Source organism: Rhopilema esculentum, chromosome 7 (genome assembly GCF_057945365.1).
Source record: "Rhopilema esculentum isolate cy_ngs chromosome 7, ASM5794536v1, whole genome shotgun sequence".
Lineage (NCBI taxonomy): Eukaryota > Metazoa > Cnidaria > Scyphozoa > Rhizostomeae > Rhizostomatidae > Rhopilema > Rhopilema esculentum.
Genome location: NC_142821.1, coordinates 5,793,347 through 5,816,037, shown reverse-complemented (window position 1 = coordinate 5,816,037; position 22,691 = coordinate 5,793,347). Strand labels below are relative to the sequence as shown.

At 36.3% G+C, this 22,691-nt stretch overlaps 3 protein-coding genes across 3 annotated transcripts; 1 reads left to right on the top strand and 2 right to left on the bottom strand.

Moving 5' to 3' along the window:
• Nucleotides 1-3,609: 3,609 nt before the first annotated feature.
• On the bottom strand, nt 3,610-7,911 carry LOC135683163 (large ribosomal subunit protein uL23). Its single transcript, XM_065198344.2, has 4 exons — nt 7,759-7,911; nt 5,782-6,139; nt 4,588-4,657; nt 3,610-3,670 (listed from the first exon to the last, which is right to left on the bottom strand). Exons 1-4 carry the CDS (start codon nt 7,781-7,783, stop codon nt 3,656-3,658), a joined length of 468 nt encoding a protein of 155 aa, XP_065054416.1. The 5' UTR covers nt 7,784-7,911; the 3' UTR covers nt 3,610-3,655.
• A 1,715-nt stretch (nt 7,912-9,626) lies between these two features.
• Nucleotides 9,627-16,459, top strand: LOC135683160 (uncharacterized). The gene is made up of 6 exons (XM_065198341.2): nt 9,627-10,285; nt 11,674-11,787; nt 11,924-12,121; nt 13,913-14,229; nt 14,452-14,602; nt 15,085-16,459. Exons 1-6 carry the CDS (start codon nt 9,770-9,772, stop codon nt 15,139-15,141), a joined length of 1,353 nt encoding a protein of 450 aa, XP_065054413.2. The 5' UTR covers nt 9,627-9,769; the 3' UTR covers nt 15,142-16,459.
• LOC135683159 (uncharacterized) lies at nt 15,143-22,084 on the bottom strand. The gene is made up of 3 exons (XM_065198340.2): nt 21,506-22,084; nt 18,994-19,314; nt 15,143-18,344 (listed from the first exon to the last, which is right to left on the bottom strand). The coding sequence occupies exons 2-3, from the start codon at nt 19,223-19,225 to the stop codon at nt 16,726-16,728; spliced, it is 1,851 nt and encodes a 616-aa protein (XP_065054412.2). The 5' UTR covers nt 19,226-19,314; nt 21,506-22,084; the 3' UTR covers nt 15,143-16,725.
• Between the last annotated feature and the right edge of the window lie 607 nt (nt 22,085-22,691).

Genomic DNA, 22,691 nt, shown 5'->3' with positions numbered 1-22,691 from the left:
GTCGAAAATTGTTTTCGTAGGTTAGAGAGGAGTCATCTCTCGGACAGTTTCAAGAGACAACAGATCGTTTGGCTTTTCATGCGCAAGTATAGTCGAATCATCGGCATACTGAAAGCAGGGTAGTTTGATTTTGTCTTGGAGGTCGGTAACATACAAGTTGAGCAGGAGAGGACCTAGAATAGATCCTTGTGGCACTCCAAATTTCGTCAATTCAAGTTCTGATATTCTATCATTTACCTGAACAAACTGGTAACGATTGTCCAAGTAGCTTAGTAACCACTTAAGAAAACTGTTGAAGAAACAAAGTGCATGCATCTTTTGTATCAAAGTTTTAAAATTGATGGTATGAAATGCTTTCGAGAAGTCCGCAACCTTTTCCCATAGCTTGCATGATCATATCTTTTGTTCCAAGTAGTGCTGTAATTGTGGAATGTCCTTTTCTGTACCCACATACTTATTCATACATAAGTTGTTCTTTATTGATGAAGCTCACGATTTGTTTCATAATTACACGTTCAAAGATTTTTGACAAAACCGGTAAAATTGAAACAGGCCTATAGCCATCACTGCTTTTAGGGTTATTGATTTTAGGAATAGGAGAAATGCGAGCTGTCTTCCACAGTGACGGGAAGGTTGACTTTGTGATGCAGGAATTGATAATGTGACACATTGGGGAAGCGAGATATTCTGCGATTGGTCTGATGAATTTAACAGGGATTTGATCTGGTCCCGATGAGCAATCGCTTCGTATAGATTTCAGTTCAGCTAAAAGTTCCAGACCTCTTTTGATGGTCTCGATGACAAAGCTGATTCTAAAAACTTGTGTTTTGTCTATTTCATTGTTGTTTCAAGCTGGTTCCTGACTTTTCGGAAAGCTTCCCAGACTTCATTTGATTTTGTTCTGTGTGCTTTATACCTAAGCTGATCTCGTTGTTGTTGAAGAGATGATATATTTATATCCTTCAACCAAGGGGCTGGAGGACGCGTTGCTTTGGTTCTTTTTAAAGGAGCATGCTTGTCTATACACTCTTTGAGTAAATAAGGCTGAACGGCAAGCAGGAGAAATCACTGATGTATGATGCAATAGAAAACCTCTCTTCATTTCTTATATATTTGAACCTTGGCACATATCTGTTCACTCTTATATTAAGGCATTACTGCATGGAAGCACATCTGTAAAGGTGACCCGCGAAGGGCTGTTCGATATTATATGGTCGATTAGAGTGCTCGAGTTTCTAGTTGTTCTATCTAGTTGGCTTTATAACATGCTGTTCCAGGTTAAATGCCTTCAACATACCAGTATATTGCATTTGGAGTGATTCCTCCCTTTTTAGTAAGTCAATGTTCATGTCGCCTGTGACCACTAAAAGACCATTCCATTGGTTACGATTTTGCTCAGGACGCTTTCAGTCTTATCCATCCATTCATTTGCTTGTAATAATCTATTTGAGCGATAAACAACTCTGAATAGTAAATTACCATTTTTATTACGACCAGAAATTTTTAACGATATGGTCTCTAACTCTGGTTCAAGATCATCCAGGTCCTTTCTGCGCTTAAACTTTATTCTATCCTTTATGTAAACACCTACCCCTCCCTCTCTCTGTTTCTAAACTGGGGTGGGTAGCCTGGAATCCTTACATGTTCGAGTAACAATGGATTCTTAATTTCACCATGTTTCACTCATTGCGAGAACCTCAAAAGGATATCGATCTATGGTGTACAATAGCTGGTCGAACGTGGAAACCATGGATTGAGTTTTAATGTGCATAAATCTCAATTGCTTGGCACGGGCAGTTAGAGCCTGCAAATGGCTATCAGTGTGAACCTCTGCAGAATTGTTAGGTTCTTCGTCGATTTCAGATATATCGAGAATTTGATAGTCACCGCATGTTGAGAAGGGCAGTACATAATAAGCACAAAGGTTCTTTGGTTGTCTAAAACGTCGAAAATTCTGAAGCATTAAAATTGGAAGAGGATGAATAAAAGCATATAATCTAATTTTCAAAAACACATTAATGGCATTTGATGTTTCTCGCTTTTTCAGTCCATACACTCTATATATTTTTGTAAGAGCTGCCAGGTAATTTTTGCCGAGGCACGATATTTTATTTGGATAATTGAGATTTGAGAAACGAGTATTGTTCTAATTTCAAATTCATTTTTTAGAACTACATGTTTTAACTTGTTTGTAAGACCCCTAATTAACAGTTTGCATTGCAATTTTTGCAGGATAGCTCATGTGGTGACAAAACTTTTGAAATTCTCTTCCATCGAGAGTTATGACTTTCGAAACATTTACACTCTTTTTTTATAAGAAATATTTTTATAAGTACACGAGCCTCAAATGCTGATGCTAAGCTATTGTAAAATGCAATTTTGAACGTTCTATCTCAAAAAGAGGATTTTAGGCCATGTGTTGGTGCTTTTCCGGTGAATATTCCAAATGAAAAGCAAATGAATTTTGGCGGCAAATGAAAGCCGTCTCACTCACTTGGTTGGCAACTGAGGCCTGAACACCTCCCTAAAGCTAAAAAGTTAGTAATCACACTGCTTGCACCCTAAAAATTTAAGAGCTAATTAGGAACAATCCAGCCTCCGATTTTCGAAAAAATTAAGAACAGTCAGCCTGGAACTGAACTTACAGGTTCTTATAAAAGTGTGTTATCTTTTTGAAAAGCGTTTCAAAACATATTATTCTATACTAACTCTTAAAAATCAACAAGATACTTTCAGATCCCCTTTCTATTGGACAATAAATATTGTCAAGCGCAAAGAAAAAATAAGTTTTCAGTTCGTGGTGCGCTATAAAAGTTTTGATCTATCATTACAATTATAGCCCAAAAAAATTTCTGCTTTGTTCTTTAACATGCGAGTGAAATTTCATAAACATTATAGCATGTGTTTCAAGAAGTGCCCTTTTAATGTTTACCAGGTGATTGGCATTAAAGTGGCCTCCTTTTCCTTTGAAATGACCCTCTTTACTGACAAGATAGGAGCAAGTAAATATAAGTTGTTCTTTAGCATTTTCTTTAAGGCACCTGCATGTTAACTGCAAGAAACTTTTTCTCAAATTATCAAAATTTACCAAAATACCTCATCCTAATTTGCCTTTAAAGTTTAAAAGTTCAAGTCTAAAGTTTTATTTAAATAAATTTTAAAAACTGAATATGCCAGCAACTAAAAGATTTGACAAGAATGCAGACTTATCTCTATAATTTGATTTTCAAGTGCACTTTGAATGCTTTAACCCCTTTTGGTTCAGTACATTTTTGTGATACTCCTTTTCTCTGGATCCATTTAAATTTTTGAATGAAGAATTGTTTCTTAGCAGTAATTAAAGGGTTTAGGTGATCGAATAAGCACTGAAAACATTCAAATGAGTAATATCAAAATCAGTTGCCATGGCTGATAGGGCTACTAAAAGGATTAAAAGTCTCCTTTGATGAAGGGTCTTTCCTGCCTGTGTCAACTAATCATGCTATGTAACATGTCACTTAAAACTTAAGAAGCGTCTTTGATTTCATTCTACTACATGTAGCTTCTGTATTAAATCTTGTTTAAATAAATATATAGGCAAAGACAGAAAAAACAAAGAAAAGAGACATATCTTTTGTACAGTATTTTCATATAAAGAATTCCCTTGATTGACTTTTTATATGATACCAATCTGAAAAGGAAATCAAGAATGGACTTCACTGCTTTTGTAAGAAAATAAAACAAAATTGTGAAATTAAATGGAAAAAACTATAAAAAAACAGCTCATCAGTTGGAAGGCAGCATAGGTATTCAAATCATTATTATATCATTTGTAAATTCCTATGTGCTTCATCACTTGGGCTGTCAAAAAATACACTCAAATTAAAAAAAAAAAAAACCAATCAAAGAAACTTAAAATTTTAAACTATTTTTTCAAACCTATAAACAAGCTAAAAAATAATTGTTCCCAATAGAAGAAAATATTTATGTTCTCGCAAGAAAATTTTATTTTGCTGATCAGCATCAAGAAGTTCTGAAGAAACACTAGCAATAGTTGTTTGATAAATTACAGTTGCTTGCAGACACTTCATCCCATTTGTCTGTACAAACATCTTTTTATACTTTTGTCCCATATTTCATACCCCCAGCCAAAAATGCCTCTAAAAGGGTTTACCGTATTTCGTCTAAAGAATGCCACAGCCTTTATTACAAAATCCAAATTTTGGGTGTAGCATTCAATGGACAGTAGCGTTTATCAGAGAGCAGTGTTTAGTAGAAAATGAGGAGGTTTTTAAAAAAAAATGACAAGAAAAGTGCGTTGAAAAAAGATGAAAACAGACTTTAACAATGTTTTCTTTACCAAAAATGAAGATAGTGTGAAATATTTTTAAAGTTCACAAAAGATGTGTGTTCATTAGAGGAAATACGGTATACTTTGTTGAAGTGTTCTAACAAATTCGGTAAGCATTGTACCATATGCTATCCATATTGAGGTAGAGAGAAATTGCTATTCATAAAGCGCTATACATGAGATAAGAGCAATTGGGGGCCATTTGTAACAGAACAACAAATGTGTTAGATATAACACAAACATAAAGTGATGCTTACTTTGTTTGCTACATCAAGAGCATCATAATCTGATGCCAGTCGGACATATGCTTTCTTTTGCCCATCAGGTCTAGAAAAAAATAACTCATGATAATCTAAATCTACAAAATAGAATAAGTAAAACTGCAAAAACCCAATTCAATGCAAACTGAAGCTAGAAAATTCCCTTGGCCACTTCTATACATAACCTACGCAATTGCCTTGCATTTCAAGCAAACTTCCAAAACCACTTACAAGGACAAAATTTAACTAAAAACAAACATTAACTAAAAACAAACATTAATACCCACAACCAAATAATTAAGACAAACCAAAGGCATAAATAAATCAATTTGAACATTTTTGGCATTTTAAAAAGATTAACACATTATTTACAACTTCCAAAAAACCTTGAAATGATTAGCTCTCCCACCGAATGTTAGTGCTCCTTCCCAAAAACTTACAGGTAAGAAATACTATATATATAAATAGACAAAGCCTTTGCCTTTTGATTATATATCAATGGTTGACATGGCTCTGATGGGGGCATAAAGCCAAAACAGAATAAACAGCTGCCTTGGCTATGGTGTTGGCTTTGGAGATTCTTCCCTTGTTTCATTGAGTTGTTTGACTCAGTGAAATGAGCACTGGTCTTTTTGAAGCAGCAAACTAAAATTTGTTTCCAGCCAAATAATGTTTAATACCATTGGGCAAAACCTTGGCGGAAATAATTTTCCTCATGTAAGCCTTTGCCTTGCGAGTATATACACACACAAATATATAAATCAGGTCTTGAAAACATTTGAAAACATGGGAAAGTAAACTAACCAACTGGCCAATTTTACACATATATATATATATATATATATATATATATATATATAAATATTTGATGATGTCTATAATTATACATAATACAGTTTACAAGGAAGAGTCAGATTGCTACCGCAACTTTGCAAGTTCATCAGTTGGAAGGCAGCATAGATGCTATCAACAAATAGATAATTCAGATAAGTGAATTCTATGTGTTTCATCATCTGAACTTGCATGTCTGCAGTATAGTAACTTATTAAAGATATGACTGAAAAAGACGATAGTGAAAGACCAAAAGAATAACAGACGCAAAGCTGCAAAACGCCAAAGTTCAATACATATTATCTATACATAAAGGCTTGAAAACAGAAAATGCCAGTAAAATAATTTGACATCACTTACCTGACAAGAGTATTTACTTTTGCAACATCAATATCATACAATTTTTTCACAGCCAGCTTTATCTGTGGTTTATTTGCCCTAATATCAACAATGAACACCAATGTGTTGTTGTCTTCTATTTTTTTCATGGCAGATTCTGTTGTAAGGGGGTGCTTGATGATTGCAAACTGGTCCAATTTGTTAACCCTGGGAGCTGACCTTCTTGGGAACATAGGCTTTCTTCGAAGCCTTAGGGTTTTTGGTCGATGGAAGTGAACAGTTGTTCTGATCTTTTTTTTTGTTTTAGCATGAGGTCCTTTTAAGACAGTTTTTTTGGCCTTCAAGGCAGAGGCCTTGGCCTTGTCTTTGGCTTTGCTAGCTAGAATGCAATTATAAGTTTTGAGAAAAGGAGTTGCTCAAGTGGAAACTTTTTAAGCTATTTATATGATCACAAAAAATACAAATTAATTAATACCCAAAAGCTCATCAGTTGGAAGGCAGCATAGGTGATCTCAGCATCATAACTAAGCAACAAGTTCCTATGTGCTTCATCACATGAGCAAAATGTTTGACATTTTCAAAAAGTAACAAAACTAGAAAGATGTAAGCCGAATGCATTCATGGGTTGACATTAAGTACCCAAGTTCTTTGTACTGTTGAAAATTTCAGTGCTCATTCTTTTCAGTCTTGATTTCAGTGTCAACAATTTTAACATTGAAGTCCTGTATGAAGCTTCTCATGCTCGGAAAAGGTTTCAATTTCATTATCATAGAAACTATTTTTTTTGAAGTTGGTTTTTCAATTTTTCTCAAAAAACAGAACAAAAACAGTATAGTATATACCACTTATGAAGTACCACTGTTGCAAGAACAACTTGGTTTTCAAATGCTTGTGACATTTCTGTCATGAAAGCCCACTTGTGTTTTAAAATTGTATGTTGAAGTAAAAATCTCCACTGTGTATATCTGGAGCAAACCTGGGCAACTTATCGCCAATCCAGATTGGAAACTTTGAAAGATGCGCAGGGGACCTGTTTCATGTCCATGAAAATTGCACATTTACAAAATAGCACAGATACAAAATGTGTGCGGCTGAGACTAAATTACCATAAAAATACAATATGTAGCATTTGGTTATACATTTCAGAGAAAAACAGCTGGATGAATCATTGCGACTGGTGTATAATTTTAATAAAAATTGCATGGCTGCAACTGCGGCTGATAGTTGCAATGTGCAGGGGGTTTTATCCCCCGCACAAGGCAAAAATTCCGATCTGATCGCCCATGGTCGACACCAGGCCCTTCAGACGTTTTCTGTGCAGCCTGCGTCTGGCAAATCAGAACGTGAATGGAAAATATTATAGGATTCTTGTTTTGATGTTCATGCTATAAAATTCTGTTTATATATTTTGAAAATCATGCATTTTGTTCTTCATATTTACATCTAAACCTCTTGCCTTGTGACAAGACATTATTATTCATTACAATAAAATTTGGACCATGTAATATGAAGTATTAAATTTCGTAACATGTATAGCTGTCACTAGAACAATGATTGAGGTGGGGCCTACGTAAAGATAAATAACTTACAATCATACCAAAGAAGTTAAAACATCTAATTTAATTAGACGGGGGAAATAATAAATAAATGTAGCTCAGACTGTTAACTTCAATTTTCGACTGGAAAAACCGTATCATGATTGTTCTGACAATATTCTTCAGTTTTGCCAACTTGTAGTGATTCATGTAGCGAAGATCTTAACAAAGCTAAATTTAATGAAACCTTAAGAAAAGGGTTGCCAAAACTCCACTGGCCATGCCATGTTTTACGGAAAAGTAGGCCCTCGGCTCGGTGTCGGTGGAAGAGAGTCTTCAGTTTCATTATTAAAGTATTAAAAGCTTTTGTCAACCTTAACGTACAATCATCAGTCATCAAACTATGCTTTTTGTCATTTACTAGTTCTAAAATGCAGTAACGTTGCTAATAATAATGCCTAACCTTTCGCTGCGCCTTTAGGTGCCATGTTTAACTTTACAAAGTTGGAAAGGCACCTTTCAACGTGCAGGCCTGGTAAGTACTGCGCAGACGCAATAGATTGTGGGGTCCAGTCTCCAATACAAAGTGTACGTCACAAAAAACAGGCTTCAGTGTTCAGGCTCGGACTCCGCGCCGCGTCCGACCTCATGCTATGGCCCCTAGGCCAAACATATTTTGCGGGACTAAAAGAGTGGCAATATGTTGACGTCATAAAATTATATTTCAGAATTTTTGGATTTTGAACAAATGAAATGAAAGAGCATAATGAAAAAATTGCAAAGTCAGCTAGGGATGTTAAAGTTGGAAAGTTGGTTGTGCTTTGGCCACATGAGTATAGGCTTTCCGCTATCAAACCAAATTTCTTAGGCCCTGGTTCTAAAATTCATAAAATTTAAATTTCATTTATTCCATAATGGTAATTACAATGAAAACACTTACAAGAAATGCCAGAAGATGACATTTATATCATCTTTTCAACTAACAGTGATGTTGTAAAGGACACCGAGAATTGCCTAGAGGACACTGAAGTGTATAAGACTCTGCTCAGGTCCTTGGTGTTTTAGTCATGAGTGATCTGGGTCACTTTGCAATTTAAGATCTTACCGAATAAGTTATTTAAAAAGATACAAATAAATAAAAAGATTAAGCAAATAAGAATAAAGGATAAAGACGACACAATATGTTTGTTTTTATTGTATAGTAAGGTCGAAGAAGACAAGAAAGGACGTCTTACTAGAAGTTTGGAGTGCTTTTTGTAGTTATCCAATATATACCATTTACAGCAGTATATTCTTGTGCTAAGCAACACTTTTTCAAGAATGAAGGATTTTGAGGAATTGCCTGATAAATAACCTCTTTGATATTTTTCACTACCTGAAATTGTTTTGCTTTATAATTATCTTTCAGTCTTTGTATCTCATAAAATTTTTCTATTGCTGATTACTCTACTTTTGTCTGTATTTTGGAAAAATATTATTTTTCAAGGGCCCTGGACTTCGAACTTTTCCGATACGCCGCACGCCGCTGCAGTTACCAATGAATTAATGTATGTACTGGTACTGGTTCAGGGGATTGGTTTTGCTGTATGATCCGTCATCTAGACGTAATTTGGTGAATGAAGCAAGGAGGTTCCTTTTTACAAAAAAATCGAGGACAGTTGAGCCATGCCACCAACTGAAGATTCTTTGCATTAGCGGCATTTCGGTCGGAATTTCAAAGAGGGTAAGATAAGATACCAGTTTCTGAGCTCACTAGTGACCAATTGCTACGTGCGTGCTTAGAAAACGTATCAAGTTTTTGCATTGTATCAAAACTTTGCAAAAAGTAGGCCTATTTTTGGACGGCCACTTCTCCCAAAATTTTCATGTTATTTAGCACATCAAATTACGCCAATGAACTAAGGATTGTAGCTTAAATACTTTAAAGGTACGGGAGATGACCCAAAAGAGAATAGGTACCAAAAGTCTAATAATAGCTTTGGGGATGTTTTTTTATGATTTAGGCGGATCTGTATCCATTTAATTAAGCATGTCAAATTTGCCAGAAAACAGAGTTTCAGGTTAACGACTTGCATATTTCAAAGATATTGAGGAAGACCCAAGTAAGGACTGGGTACAGTGTTTTGTACCAAGTTTCATACTTGTTTCATCAGTTAACACTAAAACAAAACCATAGGATTCTGTTCCCACATGATTCGGTTCATGAGACTTCGTCTTCCGAGGTCGGTAAGTGAGTACCAGTGGAAATGATGGGGCTAGCGACTGCATGGGCTCCGACACAGGTTTGAAAGCGGAGGGGGGTAAGGGAAAATAGTAATTGTGGTACACAACAACAAGAAATGTTGTTGTTGTTGTGTAGCTTGAAAATTGGCGGTTAAACTGTTTCGGAAAAAAGTAATTATGGGGTTTTGATTTATTGTTTATCGCGAAATTCATCTCAGAACAGAGAGTTTTGCTATTTGGCAGAAATAGAAATGCCTACATCTAAAGGAAGAAAGCAGCGCCTAATTGCTAGACAACAGGAGAGGCAGAAAATTGCAATCGAGAAGAAGTCCAAAGTAGGCCTAAAAAGAAAAGATCGTCATCACCACTTTCAAACAGTTTCAAGTAATTCTGGAGCCTTATGGGCATTGCTAGGTCACACGAAATGCAACTTATCAAACGAAAAGAGTGAAAAGCCTGGAGATGCATATAAAGTACTCGAAAGTATGCACAAGACAGACCAAGAAGAAGATTCAAACAAAACGAAGGGCGAGATGGCTCTCGTTGTCAAAACAGCACTCCCTGGCACCGAAATGGAAGAGACGACAGCAGAAACTACTTCTAATAATCTACTTGAAATGAGTATTGATCGTTTCAACGCGGGTGTCGATACTGAATCTCATCATGGAGGTTCTAGAAAGTTTGAAAGAGGTCTTCATACACAACTGTCCGATATAATCTTCAGTGCTGGAGCAATGCCATTCAGGCTATGGAAAAAGTTAAAGCAGGTGCATGCAAGTTGAATATAGTATAGTAGCAGTGGCGGACACTTGGGGGGGCGAGGGGGGGCGATCGCCCCCCCAATACTTTAGAGATCAATGATCTTTTGTTCTAAAACAATGGGAAATGTGACGTCATCTTATTAAAACAATAGGCTTGCCCCCCCCAATATTTGACCAAGTGTCCGCCCCTGTATAGTAGGCTGCACATAGGCTCAACAATGAGTAAAAGCCCTTTGCGTCTGTGTGCAGAAAATAAGTGAATATTAAGATAATTTACAGCTGTACAGGCACAAGTGTGTTTAAGTTTTTTTATGTTGAAATACTTTGAATTCCAATTAAAGTCAGAGCATCAAGCTGGAAAACTTGCATATGCTTGCAGCAATGCTAGACTTCTTGCGCTTGCACCTCTAATGACCCAAGATATAATACTATAGTAACAGTATAGTAGTAATTTATATATGGGCATTGTTGCTAGCAACTCAAATTCTTCTGCTCACAAGTTGCAGCTGATAATTTGCTGTTGGTCACATTGATGCTTCCGCAACGTTTTCCAACCTGGTCAGAGTGAGTCAGAATTTTCAATTCAAGTGAGAGTGAGTTCTGAGTCCTAACCTACCAGACTGGATGCTTGCAGCTTACCTGACCCACAATAAAATTAGATTATGTATATATATGTGAATTTAATTGATTGCAGCTCAAATGCTTTCACTTGCAGGTCACAGCTGATAGTGTGCTGTTAGTCTCAGCTATGCATAGCCAAAATCTCATATGTTTTCCAACCTGGTGTTGAAATTTAAGAAGATCATAGTTGAAGAATATTAGACTCTCAAAAATTTTGGGTAGAATTTTGTTGCACACAAGTGCTTTAGTTTCATTTTCTTTTGTTTTTAAGCTATAATGTTGGCTAACCTCTCCTCTGCATCTCTACTTATTTTGCACTGTTTTTCTTCAGTCCTTCTTTAGCGAGTCACCAGGCTAAAAACTTTACTTTCTGTTCTGGAATGATTTGTTCTGCATTTTGTGCCCTGATTTCCAAACTGTCTGGCCTTTGCTTTAAACTACGAGTCAAGTATATTTCATGGGCAGTACAAAGTTTCCAGGATGTGAGTCAAGCCACATTTTCACATTCTTTGTTAAGTACCAACATCGGAAATATTAATGATGTCTTTCATAGTCTTGACAAGAGGTCAAAAACAGCCTTGAGGAGCCAAAATATAATGAAGCAATGGGCAATAATGTAATTTTAGCAGTAACCTAATGATATCTAGAAACTTTGATCTTTTTTGTCAAAAGCAACATCAATTGCCATATAAAACTAATGATTTTTCATTAAAACTATTGTGCCAGTTATTCATTGACAGTACTGTATGATTTATGCTTTAATTATATTGCAGGTCTTTTATATTATGGTGAAATGCTCATCATCAGATGACATTGAAGAGCTCAAAGCTAGAGTTTCATTGCTGGAACAGGAAGTGCAGAATCTTAGACAGTCATTCTTATTAAAGGTATTTATCAAAACTACTTTCTTGCTTTAACACATTTTCAAGCCAGCACAATAACATTCTAAAATACTATTAAGATTAAATGCACCAGTCTTTATTTTTTAACTGTTAGAAACTAAATTTGTTCTTCATTTTCAAGAGAAATGACGGTACTGTCAAAGACCATGGAGTACCTTCACAGATGATTCCAGTTCCATGCATGGAACCACCCATTCCAACAGCAGCATTTGCACCACCACCACCACCTCCTCCTCCTCCACCACCTCCTCCTCCACCACCTCCTCCACTGCCTCTTCCAGCAGCTTTGAAGAAAGTTCAGCTTATCAAACCCAATGTGGTATGTATGCCAACTCTTCCATGTTTTAACATTGTTTTATTTTTCTAAGTATCTGTGTAGGAATCATATTACGAATAAATAGATTTCCCATTTCTTCCTAAAAGTTTTTCTTCCTAACCCTTGCTCACATCTTTCAATTTTTTGTAAAAAGCCAGACCCTTTCTTTGTTACTACAGGTCATACTAGGTATGAATTTGCAGAAGTGCAGTGAATCGCATTCCTTGGAAAACCAAAGGATACATGGGGTGCTAATTCTATTTTTGCATAATGAAGTACAGTGGAATCCCAATTTAACGAAGTATTTTCTGGTTCCCTTAAGAGCTTGTTATCTCAGGATTTCGCTGTATTTATGAACATTTATTGAAATGTTGTGCATTTTCTGTTTCAAAGCTATTTTGCAAATAGAATTAAAAATTCTATTATAAAAAAAGCGACACAAAAACGGAGGTTTTCGGAATGCTATCAAAAGTTGATATCCACAAAAATAGAGGTTTTGCAAACTCACTGGTTCAATGTTTACGCAAAGAAACAGAGGTTTTTAAAAACGCTGCAAACAAATTTAGAAAAGTGTGAACGGTTAAAACCACAAAACGGGTATTTTTACTCCGTTTCTGTGAACATTGTAAACACACAAAAACAGGGATTTTTAAAAACACTCAAAACCAATTTAGAAAAAGGGAAACAGTATGAACAGTAACAACGACGAAAACGTACATTTTCACTTAAGAGATTGATTTATCGGTATTCCGCTGTATATAACAAATAAACGCAGTGCAAACGTGAAAACGGAGCAGTGAATGGGGCCCTGTTTGCACCATACTGTTTTCATTTTATATCAATTGGTTTCGTACTGGATTGGTCTTTATTTTACACAAAAACTATCTAATCTGATATGGTTCAAAATGTTTTTGCCCTTCAAAATGAAAACGCTGTTATGTGGGATGAAACCAATCCGATACATCTCTTTTCTCGTGTAAACTGTTGAATCCAATGCCAAATGAAAACGCTGCTGTGCAGATATCACAAACAAAGGCAAACCCCCCACAGTATAGCGTTCTGGGCACTTTAGCATTCTCATATCAACAGAGCCCAAAATCGAAGAAGAAATGAAAACGGTAACGGTAAATGAAAACAGGCAAAAAATTATGGTTGAATTGAGAAACTAAATACGATATGAAATGAAAACGTTGTTGCTTAAACAGGGCCTAAGATGTTTACTGTAAAGGTGGTAACTCATAGCCAGAGTAAGGCATGCAATAAACCGCATTTCTTGGGGAAACGAGGTGGGTGCCGCATTTCTGCGATCGCACGCCTCTCCGAGGATGGCCTGTTACTAGGTGCATTTTACTGGATGATGGTGTCAAGGTCTCTGTTTGAGCATTTTTAAAACTCTTATGGTATTTAAGATGATGAATGCATTTTTCATGAATGAAACCTACTTTAAGGGAAGAAACTTTCATGGGGCGCCTAAAATCGCGAAAGTCTGATCCGCGAAACGTCTTGAAATATGAAAGTCACAAAAATTGATTTCTTGCTTAGTTGGTAGTAAATGGTGTAAAAATAATGGGGAAATCTCAGTGGAATTAAATTCATGGTTGAAAGTTTAACATCGCCAAAGATCATATTTTTCTACTTTTGCGAAAGAAGATTAAAAAAATTTGCGCTTTTCTCAATTTACGAAGCTTTTTCCCTTAAAGTAACTGGAAGCTTCAGTGACGTGTCTGTTTCAAGGGTTTTAATAAAAGCAAAAATAGGGAAACGGAAATAGCATAACATGGCATCTTTTTATAGAAACAGCAGCAAACTTGTGCAAAAAATCAGCTAGGAAGCTCTGATGCTGGTGGAATGAAAATAACTAACGACCAACTTCGCAATGTAAAACTAAAAAAGGTGAGCTTCATGCCTAGTTCTGGAGCACAGACACCTGCGAAAGGACTTCAGCTGGTCACATTAAAAGACCTGAGTAGTGTAAAGCTTAGAAAAACTTCTTCTGTCTGCGATGGCAAGGAAAACACTTGCACATTTGATACCAACACACCGCTGAGAGAGCTGAGTAACTTGCTATCTGAAGAGAATATTGGAAAACGTGATTCAATTTCCACAAGAAGGTTTGTAGTAATTTTGTTGCTAATGGTTCAGTTACTCGTTGATTGTAAAAAACGATTTTAGATAAGCAAATTTACAGCTTGCATTGTAAAAAAGAGAATTTTTGAAAACGTTGTTGTCTTCCATGTATGGTATATCTTGCCTTTTCAATCTCCCTTAAACAATGATTATTAGCGAAGCTGTGAATGCGAGAATATATTTGTGACGTCACATTTTCCCTTCAGGACACCCTTCAACGGATATAACTTACGCAAAACTTTACGCAAAGTGAACCTCAAGCGTAGTCCTGGTGGGACACCTTTGGTTAAATCAAAGCAAGAAACTGGTGCCGGATTGACCCCTATGTTAACTGCTGCACTCAGGAGAAAATTCAAGGTAACAATTTGTGGATGTCATATGTCCCAAGCATTTACTCTTTACAATGAATCCCTCTTTCCAGCTAAAACCTGAATTATCAAAGATTCCAAAGGTGATTCAGTTTTTAAAGTAAATCTTCTTGCTAAAATAGAACAAGTAGATGGTTATTCGATCAAATTCAGTTCATTTACTTGATTTAAATAAATTGACAGGCAACTCATATGTCCTACTAATATCATTTAACATAGATAATTTACCAAAGTTCAATTTTAGCCAAACCCTTTCAATTCTGCTGTTTATTCAAAATCATATTTATTCTTTTTAAGACCTTGAAACTTCTTTCACCCATTACTTCTTTAAACATTTTTTCGGGATGCAAGGAGCTGTAAATGATACACTTTCTCCATAAACACCGGTAAATGAACTTTCTACATATTTTTTTGTATTTGTATTTGTATTCTCCACAAATCAGCTTTTTAACACATGATTTTCATTTTTAGAGTGTCAAACAGCCGTCGCTAGAGAGCAGTCCAGACTTTTTCAACAACGAAAATTAAATGAATAGAATTTGCTATTAATAATTGAAATATTGTAAACATTTAAAAGTTTAGTTAAAACTGGGTAGCAACAAAATCTACCGTATTTCTTCTAGTAATCATATATATTTCCGTACGTCTGGGAGAAAATCTGGGCCTTGAAGCTATGATATTTTTCTTGAACTTATGTTCAAATTCATCTTCAGGAGAAATTGTCAGGTGTACAAACATATAATTTAGTATTGAATATTTGTTTCAGTGGCAGGTTATCGACTGCCTGTAAAAGGAAATTGGATTTGTATTTGAAACTTTCCAATGTTATTGCAGAAGGAGAAATTCAATGTAAAAAGGTTGCACAAGCTAGCTCCAGATTCCTTTTCGTGAGGTCACTTCCCCAGCTATCGTCCTCGCTAGATTCATTGTTTCATTTTCGCCTGAGGAACCTCAACCCCGAATCTCATCCTATTTCAGATCTTATCGTATCAGATTTTCTCTCTAAATCGGACACTCAGTAAGAAGGCGTCCCTCTGACTTTTGATTAGAAAAAGACAATCATTATTGAAGGAAGGGTGTGGGGGAGGGGAGGGGGGGGTGTTATTTTTTTTAGACGAAAATAATTATTTATTAGAAGAAATACGGCACAAGCAAATTAAAAATGTATTAAGAAAAACACGAAATATATGTTACAATATACGTTACAATTTCATTTTTACCCATTAGCGTTTTAATACTTATGTACTTTCAGATGGTTTATTTGCTATATCATCTTCTTACTTTCAGAAAAGGTACCTTTGTTATAACGAATTACATTCAGTAACCTAAGTTGTTTTTTATAATATTTTTATACGCGGTTCCTAATTCTTTGAAAAACGTTTTATAGGATAGTTACGTTTTTATCCACCTATCTTATTATACACAATGAATCTGGCAAGTAGAAGTAACTAGAAATAGTCGATTAAAAAATTTAATCATTAGGTATTTCTGACGTATAAAGAATTTATTCGGCTTGTTGAAATACTTATCAAATTACGTCTTATATTTTTGGTGGCTTGCAGAGAAGGTTGGTAAATTGTACACAAAGAAAGGATATAAATGGCATTGAAGGCTAAAAATATTTTTGGTAAAACGTCTTCCATAACCTTTAGTGTAAAACTTATAAAAAGTAAAATAAACCCCGGGTAAAATTTAGGACATTCTTCGATTCATGTAAGAAATTAAATGATTGAATGTGAAGGCATACCTTGTTTTTAACCTATCAGTATCTTAACGTAACTAAATAATTTCTATTTAGTATTTGTTTTTGTATTCAATTGAAATTTTATTCAACGGATTGCTATTATCTACTTTGATTTGTTTTCATTGACTGACATCATCAATTTGGATTTTAGAATTTAGCAAGATCTGGTGAACACTTATTTTGACAACAAGCATGTCAAACATGTGTTTCAATATTAGTTTCTTGGCAGCAACAAGATTAGTTAAGTTACAATACTTTTTGGTAGATGAGGAGGGGCTGGTTTTTTTTGAAGGATTATTAAGGTTACTGATTGGATGGCAACATTGAATAACGAATTTGCTCTGACGCCTCGAGGCTGAAAATCGTCATCACCTTGACTCGTTTGTTTCTCTCATGGCAGTTGGTGACAAAGTCGTGTTTCTCTTTTTCAAACTTGGTCGTTTCATGTCACTGACAGATATTCGTCGCCCCAATCTACTCTCGTTCTCCATTCTCGGATCAGCAGTGAAAAAGTCGAAAGCAAGTCTCGCTGGCTGTGCTGGTAGGTAGGTCACACAATTTTGATGCGCTCTTAAAGCTAGCATCCAACGCAAATCCGAGTGCCAGGACCGTTTAGGATTACCCTTCAGATCAGGACATAGTTCAAACACGTCCTCGTAGGTTATCTTCGGCTTAGAGGGTTCCTCTGTAGCCAAAGGCTTTTGCATAAACTCGGCCTCAGTGTGAATTTGAAGCCCATGGTAGGCAGACCCAGGCCGGGATCTTGGCATTCGCACTGGATCGTTAAAGTAAACAGATAAATTTGATGTACTTCGTCTTGTGACACACGGTGTAGCGGGCTTTTCAAGCACCATTTTGCGAAGAAGGCCGCCTGAAATCGTCGATTCTCTGAAAAGCTCTGCATTTCTTGATTCACCTCGGTTTTCATCCCCTGATCCACTGTAGGCGTCTCTGAATTCGCCAAGCTGCAATTTCCGCTTCCAGCTCGGTGCTTTACTTGAAAGGCGACTTTGCCAAATGCTCTTAGATTTTGAAACCAAATCTTCGAAATTAACAATGTCATTGTTTTCTGAATCTCTTTCGTCTGAGACTGAAATCTGTGGCTTGGAATTAGAATAACTTTTTTCAGCATTGGTCTCGTTTGAGAAACCCACTGGTCTTTGCTCGTCATTTTGAACAGTATGTTTTATTTCTTTAAACGTACTTTTTGTCTCGTCTTCTTTCATCGCGTCAACAATTATCTTATTGCTCTTGAGTTCTCTAGGTTCATTTACCTTTGTTTCGTCATCATTCGTTATGTCTACTACAGCCTCAGCATTTTTTATGTTCACATGCAAAGCCCGATCGATAATTTTCTTTTCGCTACTTATATTTTCCCGTTTACTCTTCACTTCAAAGTTAGTTAAATCTCCTTCTTCTTTTGACAAGTTACATCGCGCTGCTTCACGAGTTTTGTGAAATTCTCCTTGTCGCTTATGCTCAAGTGCACTTTTCACGGGCCTGTTTCTTCTGATAGGTTTCTTGTTCTTTCTGTCAACGTGCAACACACTTTGTTCTCTGGTGCTTTTACTAGCGTGGCTTTTATTCCAAACATCGTTGTTTGCCTGTGTGCCTTCACTGTACTCATCAAATACTAATGGAAATATTTGGAGTGTCTGACAAGCACGCCCGAGACTCTTCAATACGTTGCAAATTTCTTCGTAGCCAAGTTTTTTTGCTTCCAGGTACGGTGTAATGTCATTGTTATTTCGTACATCAACGTCAATATTGAGTTTCTGCATAATGGTAACAAGAAGGCGAACCAGATTATGGTTGCTTGTTCGAACAGCGTGCATCAGGGGTGTATCTCCGTTTTGATCTTGAGTATTGAAGTTTATATCAAGAGATGCTCTGTTGACCAGCGTCTTAACAACCTGAAAGTTGTCTTCTTTACATGCGTTTGCCAGAACTGTCATTCCTCTGGGGTCACCAATGTTTGGATCTGCACCTGAAACATCAACCAAACATCTCTGTTTGTTGGATTCTGTACCAGACTTGCGGTGTGTGATATTTCAAGATATTTAGCTAAACTACTTATATTTTTAGAGGGAGAGTGGGAAGGATGAATATTCAGGTGGTGATACTTAGGAAAAGAAAAAAGGAATTTTATTTTTCGCAGCAGCTAGAGGCTGATCGTTAGCTAACAGCAAAATGCCCCAGCTTAATTTTTTTAACTTGATTATGGCATGGACAGAAAAGAATGAAGGAAAAATGGAAATTGTTTTATGCTTCCACCATTTTCTTTAATAATAAACTTCCCTCCACGTAAAAATAAGTGTCTACCGTCTCCATACTTTTAAGAGTATTACAATTTCTACTAATTAAAATCAGATCACCGTAAAGTGCCGAAAAGCTTTAATCAACTGGCAAGTAGCAGATTTAAGCTAGAGCAGGTTTCAGGGCCTGTTACTCCTGTGGGCTCCATGACAAGTAAATGCAACGAAGTGCATTCCAACCTCTACTCAATATCAAAGATACGTTATAGATGCGCAAATACCGATCAGGGAGCATATAAAGTCGCTTTTCCTTCCAAACTAACACTGCAAATTTTATAACATTAGTGTCAGAAATAATGTCTAACTGAATCAAACCCAAACCTTTTTTGAGAAGCACACGTATAATGTTTTCCCGTGTTTTTGCTTTTTCTTCGTCGAGGCAGCAGGCATGCATCAATGGTGTGAGTTGATTTTCGTCAAAGCAGTTCACATCCACTTCGCAGGCTTCGTCATCCAGCATCAAACGAAGCTTGTAAAGACGCCCTGTTGCTATACATTCAAACAAGCGTTGCTTCTGCAGCTCAGCTAGGCCTTTAGGAGATTGAGAATGCATCGCTCTTTAGACTTCCGGCTAGCTATTGCTAAAGTTATAACATCGCATATTAACTGTTAGTTCTTGCTGTTTACCATCGTTCAAAAATCCTGCAAACAAAAAAGCAGTTCACTTTAGCCATAGATAGACCGACCCTTCCTCTCTGTCGGCCATATTCATATCTGATTTTCCATTGCAGATTATGACATCTGGCTTAATCATATGCGACTGGCTGCGAAGTTATCGTATTAAAACCCACAATAATGATGTTCAGTTTCTGAAAAGTTATCCCATTGCATACACAAGACCATAGTTGAAATGCTAAACACTAAATGCTGCTGTTTAACCATTGTCTAAAGAACTGACTCCGAAATGTATCAAATTGCAGGGGAATACACTTTTTTATAAGAACCATTATATAAGAATACGAGCCACAAAATTGCTCAAAAATTAAGAACAAATTAAAAACAAGCTGAGGCTGAGCTACTGTAAAAGATGACTTTGAGCAATACTGTGAAAGCCCTTTAAAAAATTTCATCTCAAAACAAGGAGTTTCTGCCATCTAGAGGTACTTTTGGGTAAATTTTCAAACTTGTCGGCAAGTAAAGGATGTCTTACTCACTTTGTTGCAAACAAGCCCTGAACACCCCCTACATCGCAATAGCTAGCAATTACACTGCTTACGAACTAATCAATCAAGAACAAATCAAGAACAACCTGAACTTCAATTTAATGGTTGTTGTAAAAAGAGTGATTGACAGTGTAAACCTGTGATTGAAATCTTTTCCCTTTACAACGAAAAGGAAAGACTAGGGAGGGGGGAGTTTTCCATTCGAAACCCTGAAGCATAATAACATAACTTATCCTAGGTCTTACGTTTAACAAACTGTGGTTTGAGAGTAATGATTGAGAAAATTGGAAGGCTTGGACACTGTTGTTTATTTCTTTCCCTTCTATACTACTGTTTACGAAATACAGGTGATCACAGAAGCAAATAGCAATGAATGATACGAGGAGGGCGTAGTCGTTTGGGTCGTGGACTACAGATCCAATGGTCTCTGTGAGGTTCGTGTCACTGAGATGACCAGACTTCACTTCGAGGGGAAGGGCAACTGCTCGATAAGCATACACGTCTTTTTTCTTACAAGAAACTTATATCAGCACTAAGTTCTAAAAGTTTTACAAGTTGACATCCAAATTTTGACGTTTTAGTACTAAAAGTTTCTTAGTTGGTTTCTTATTTTCGGTACCTAAAATTGCCTTATTGTTTTTGGTTGAAAAATTTGGAAGAATATAAACGTAGATCATCGCGAAAACCCATGCAGATCAAAATCCAAAGTATGCTGCTATGTTCTCAAAAATAAAATCAACAAACTGAAACTGTTTGACTCTTTTTTTAAAAATGGAAATTTTACAATTTCTTAATTTTTCTTGAGCCTAGTTTCTTATAGGCCAACCTAGTACTAGTTTCCTATGAAGCAGTTTCTTATAAATAAAAAATGTTTTCAAACTCAATAACGACTTTGGTAACTGCAATGCCTGCCAAAAGTACTTGAACAGTTGTTGGAACACCCAGCAATTTACGCTGCATTTGATATCTTTCATTCGTTTCATGAAAAAAAAATTGCTCCTTCCGCCCCCTTCCCCCTAAAACAATGTTGATGATTTAGAGAAATATCATAAAAAGAAGCGCAAAAGAAAGTGCTTCCTAAAATCCTAACCCGTTGGATAGTAAACCAACATTGTTCTGTAGGGGAGAGGGGGATGAATGATTTTGACCTTGGAAATTGATGTCAGTGTTCCAAGACTTTTGGCAGGCACATTGTGGGTATCTGGTTTTGCTATGGAGTCACCTTATTTAGCTTTATCAAGTTTGTACAATCTCATCATGTGGTATTTTGTAGAGTAGTTTGTACAAAACCCATTTTGAGGGTGGACTGGAAGAAAAGCAATTGCCACTTCTCATACAGTACTTTGCTGTTAGGTTCATATCAAAAATTTCGGAAATTATTAAGAGGTACCACCCCTATCCCCTCCCGCTTCCGACGACCCTCTTATGCTACACTTGTTGTCATATAAGTGCATATTGGGTCGCTACGTTGTTTCACAAGGACATTGGACCAATTGATTCTCGTAACAACAGAGTTCCTCTACCAGTCGTGAGCATAAAAGTCAAAGGTTATCAATTAACCTCGAAGGCACACGGATATTTTGAATTCTTTCTCATGAATGTGTTGTGTTATCAGTTATGGGTTATAATCAAGTTACAGTTGTTTTAAAAACGAAAGCATTCATATTTACCTTGTCAATTAGTTACAAGTCAGTTAAGCATTGTTTCCTTGAGGCTTGCTATCAGAAAAACCAACCCACAGCATTGAGTAGCAGTCGAGTAATGGGTCTGTAGGCGCGCAGGAAAATCGAAGATGTAGATCCAGACTTTGGATACACCAACCTTTATTTCATCACTTTAATGCCGTCTGCTGAAAGATTCACCGAAATTCTAAATTTTCATAGTCAATGCGCAATCTTTGGTACCAAACTTTAAATCAAAGCAAAACATAATCAGGTGCCTTTGAAATGGCAACGCATTCCAGTAATCTGTGTACGTAATCTGTTTGCTGACTTTATTGTAAATTCAATACAAAATCTCTTGTATATGATCTAAACGCAAATACCTCATTTGCTTTGCGTATGAACAAACTAGTCCATTTGTTAGCGGAAGCGGTTCTGTTGCCATGGTTTTCCAGTGTTTCGAAACGATCAGCAACAAAGCATCCGCCATTGTATTTTCTATGGCAATTAGCAAATAAACGGTTGGAGCGTTTCTTTGTCTCATGATTCAAAACTTCAACAATCAGCACAAAGAAATTAACTTGAAAATATGTTCACATTGAAATTGATACCCACATATTGCGGTTGACAAAGTCCGGGCATAGTCCGGGGATGACTGTTTATTAGGAACTCGAAGCAAAAAAATTGAGAAACTATTAAAATGTGATAAAACTGAGAACAACGAAATTTTGTAAAATCCAAGTACAAGATTGCCCTGTTGGCCTAGAACTTAAGACACATAGGATAAAAATATACTTCCCACATTTAAATACAGCATCGGAACGGAAGCGAATCTCTTGACGGGATAAAGGTCACGAACATTTCATAACATCATTCATGACATCATAATTAAGAAACTCTTAAGAAACAATGAGTATTGAAATTTCCAGAACATTAAGAAACTGGAGTACTCAACATCGATTTTTGTTTCTTATAAAAAAAATGAGTGTAGTCTGATTCAGAACAGCTGAAGAAGTGAAGAAATCGTTATATTTAGCTTTTAAATCTTTCCTCTCAAAATGTAACACGTAGATAAAAACAGAAAATCATGCTTAATTTCCGAAAAAAATAGCAGTTTAGTATCACAAGGGGTATCCTCTTCGGTAAAAGGTCGTCAGTTATGTTGAGAAATTGGGATGGAAAATTTCTGCAGCAA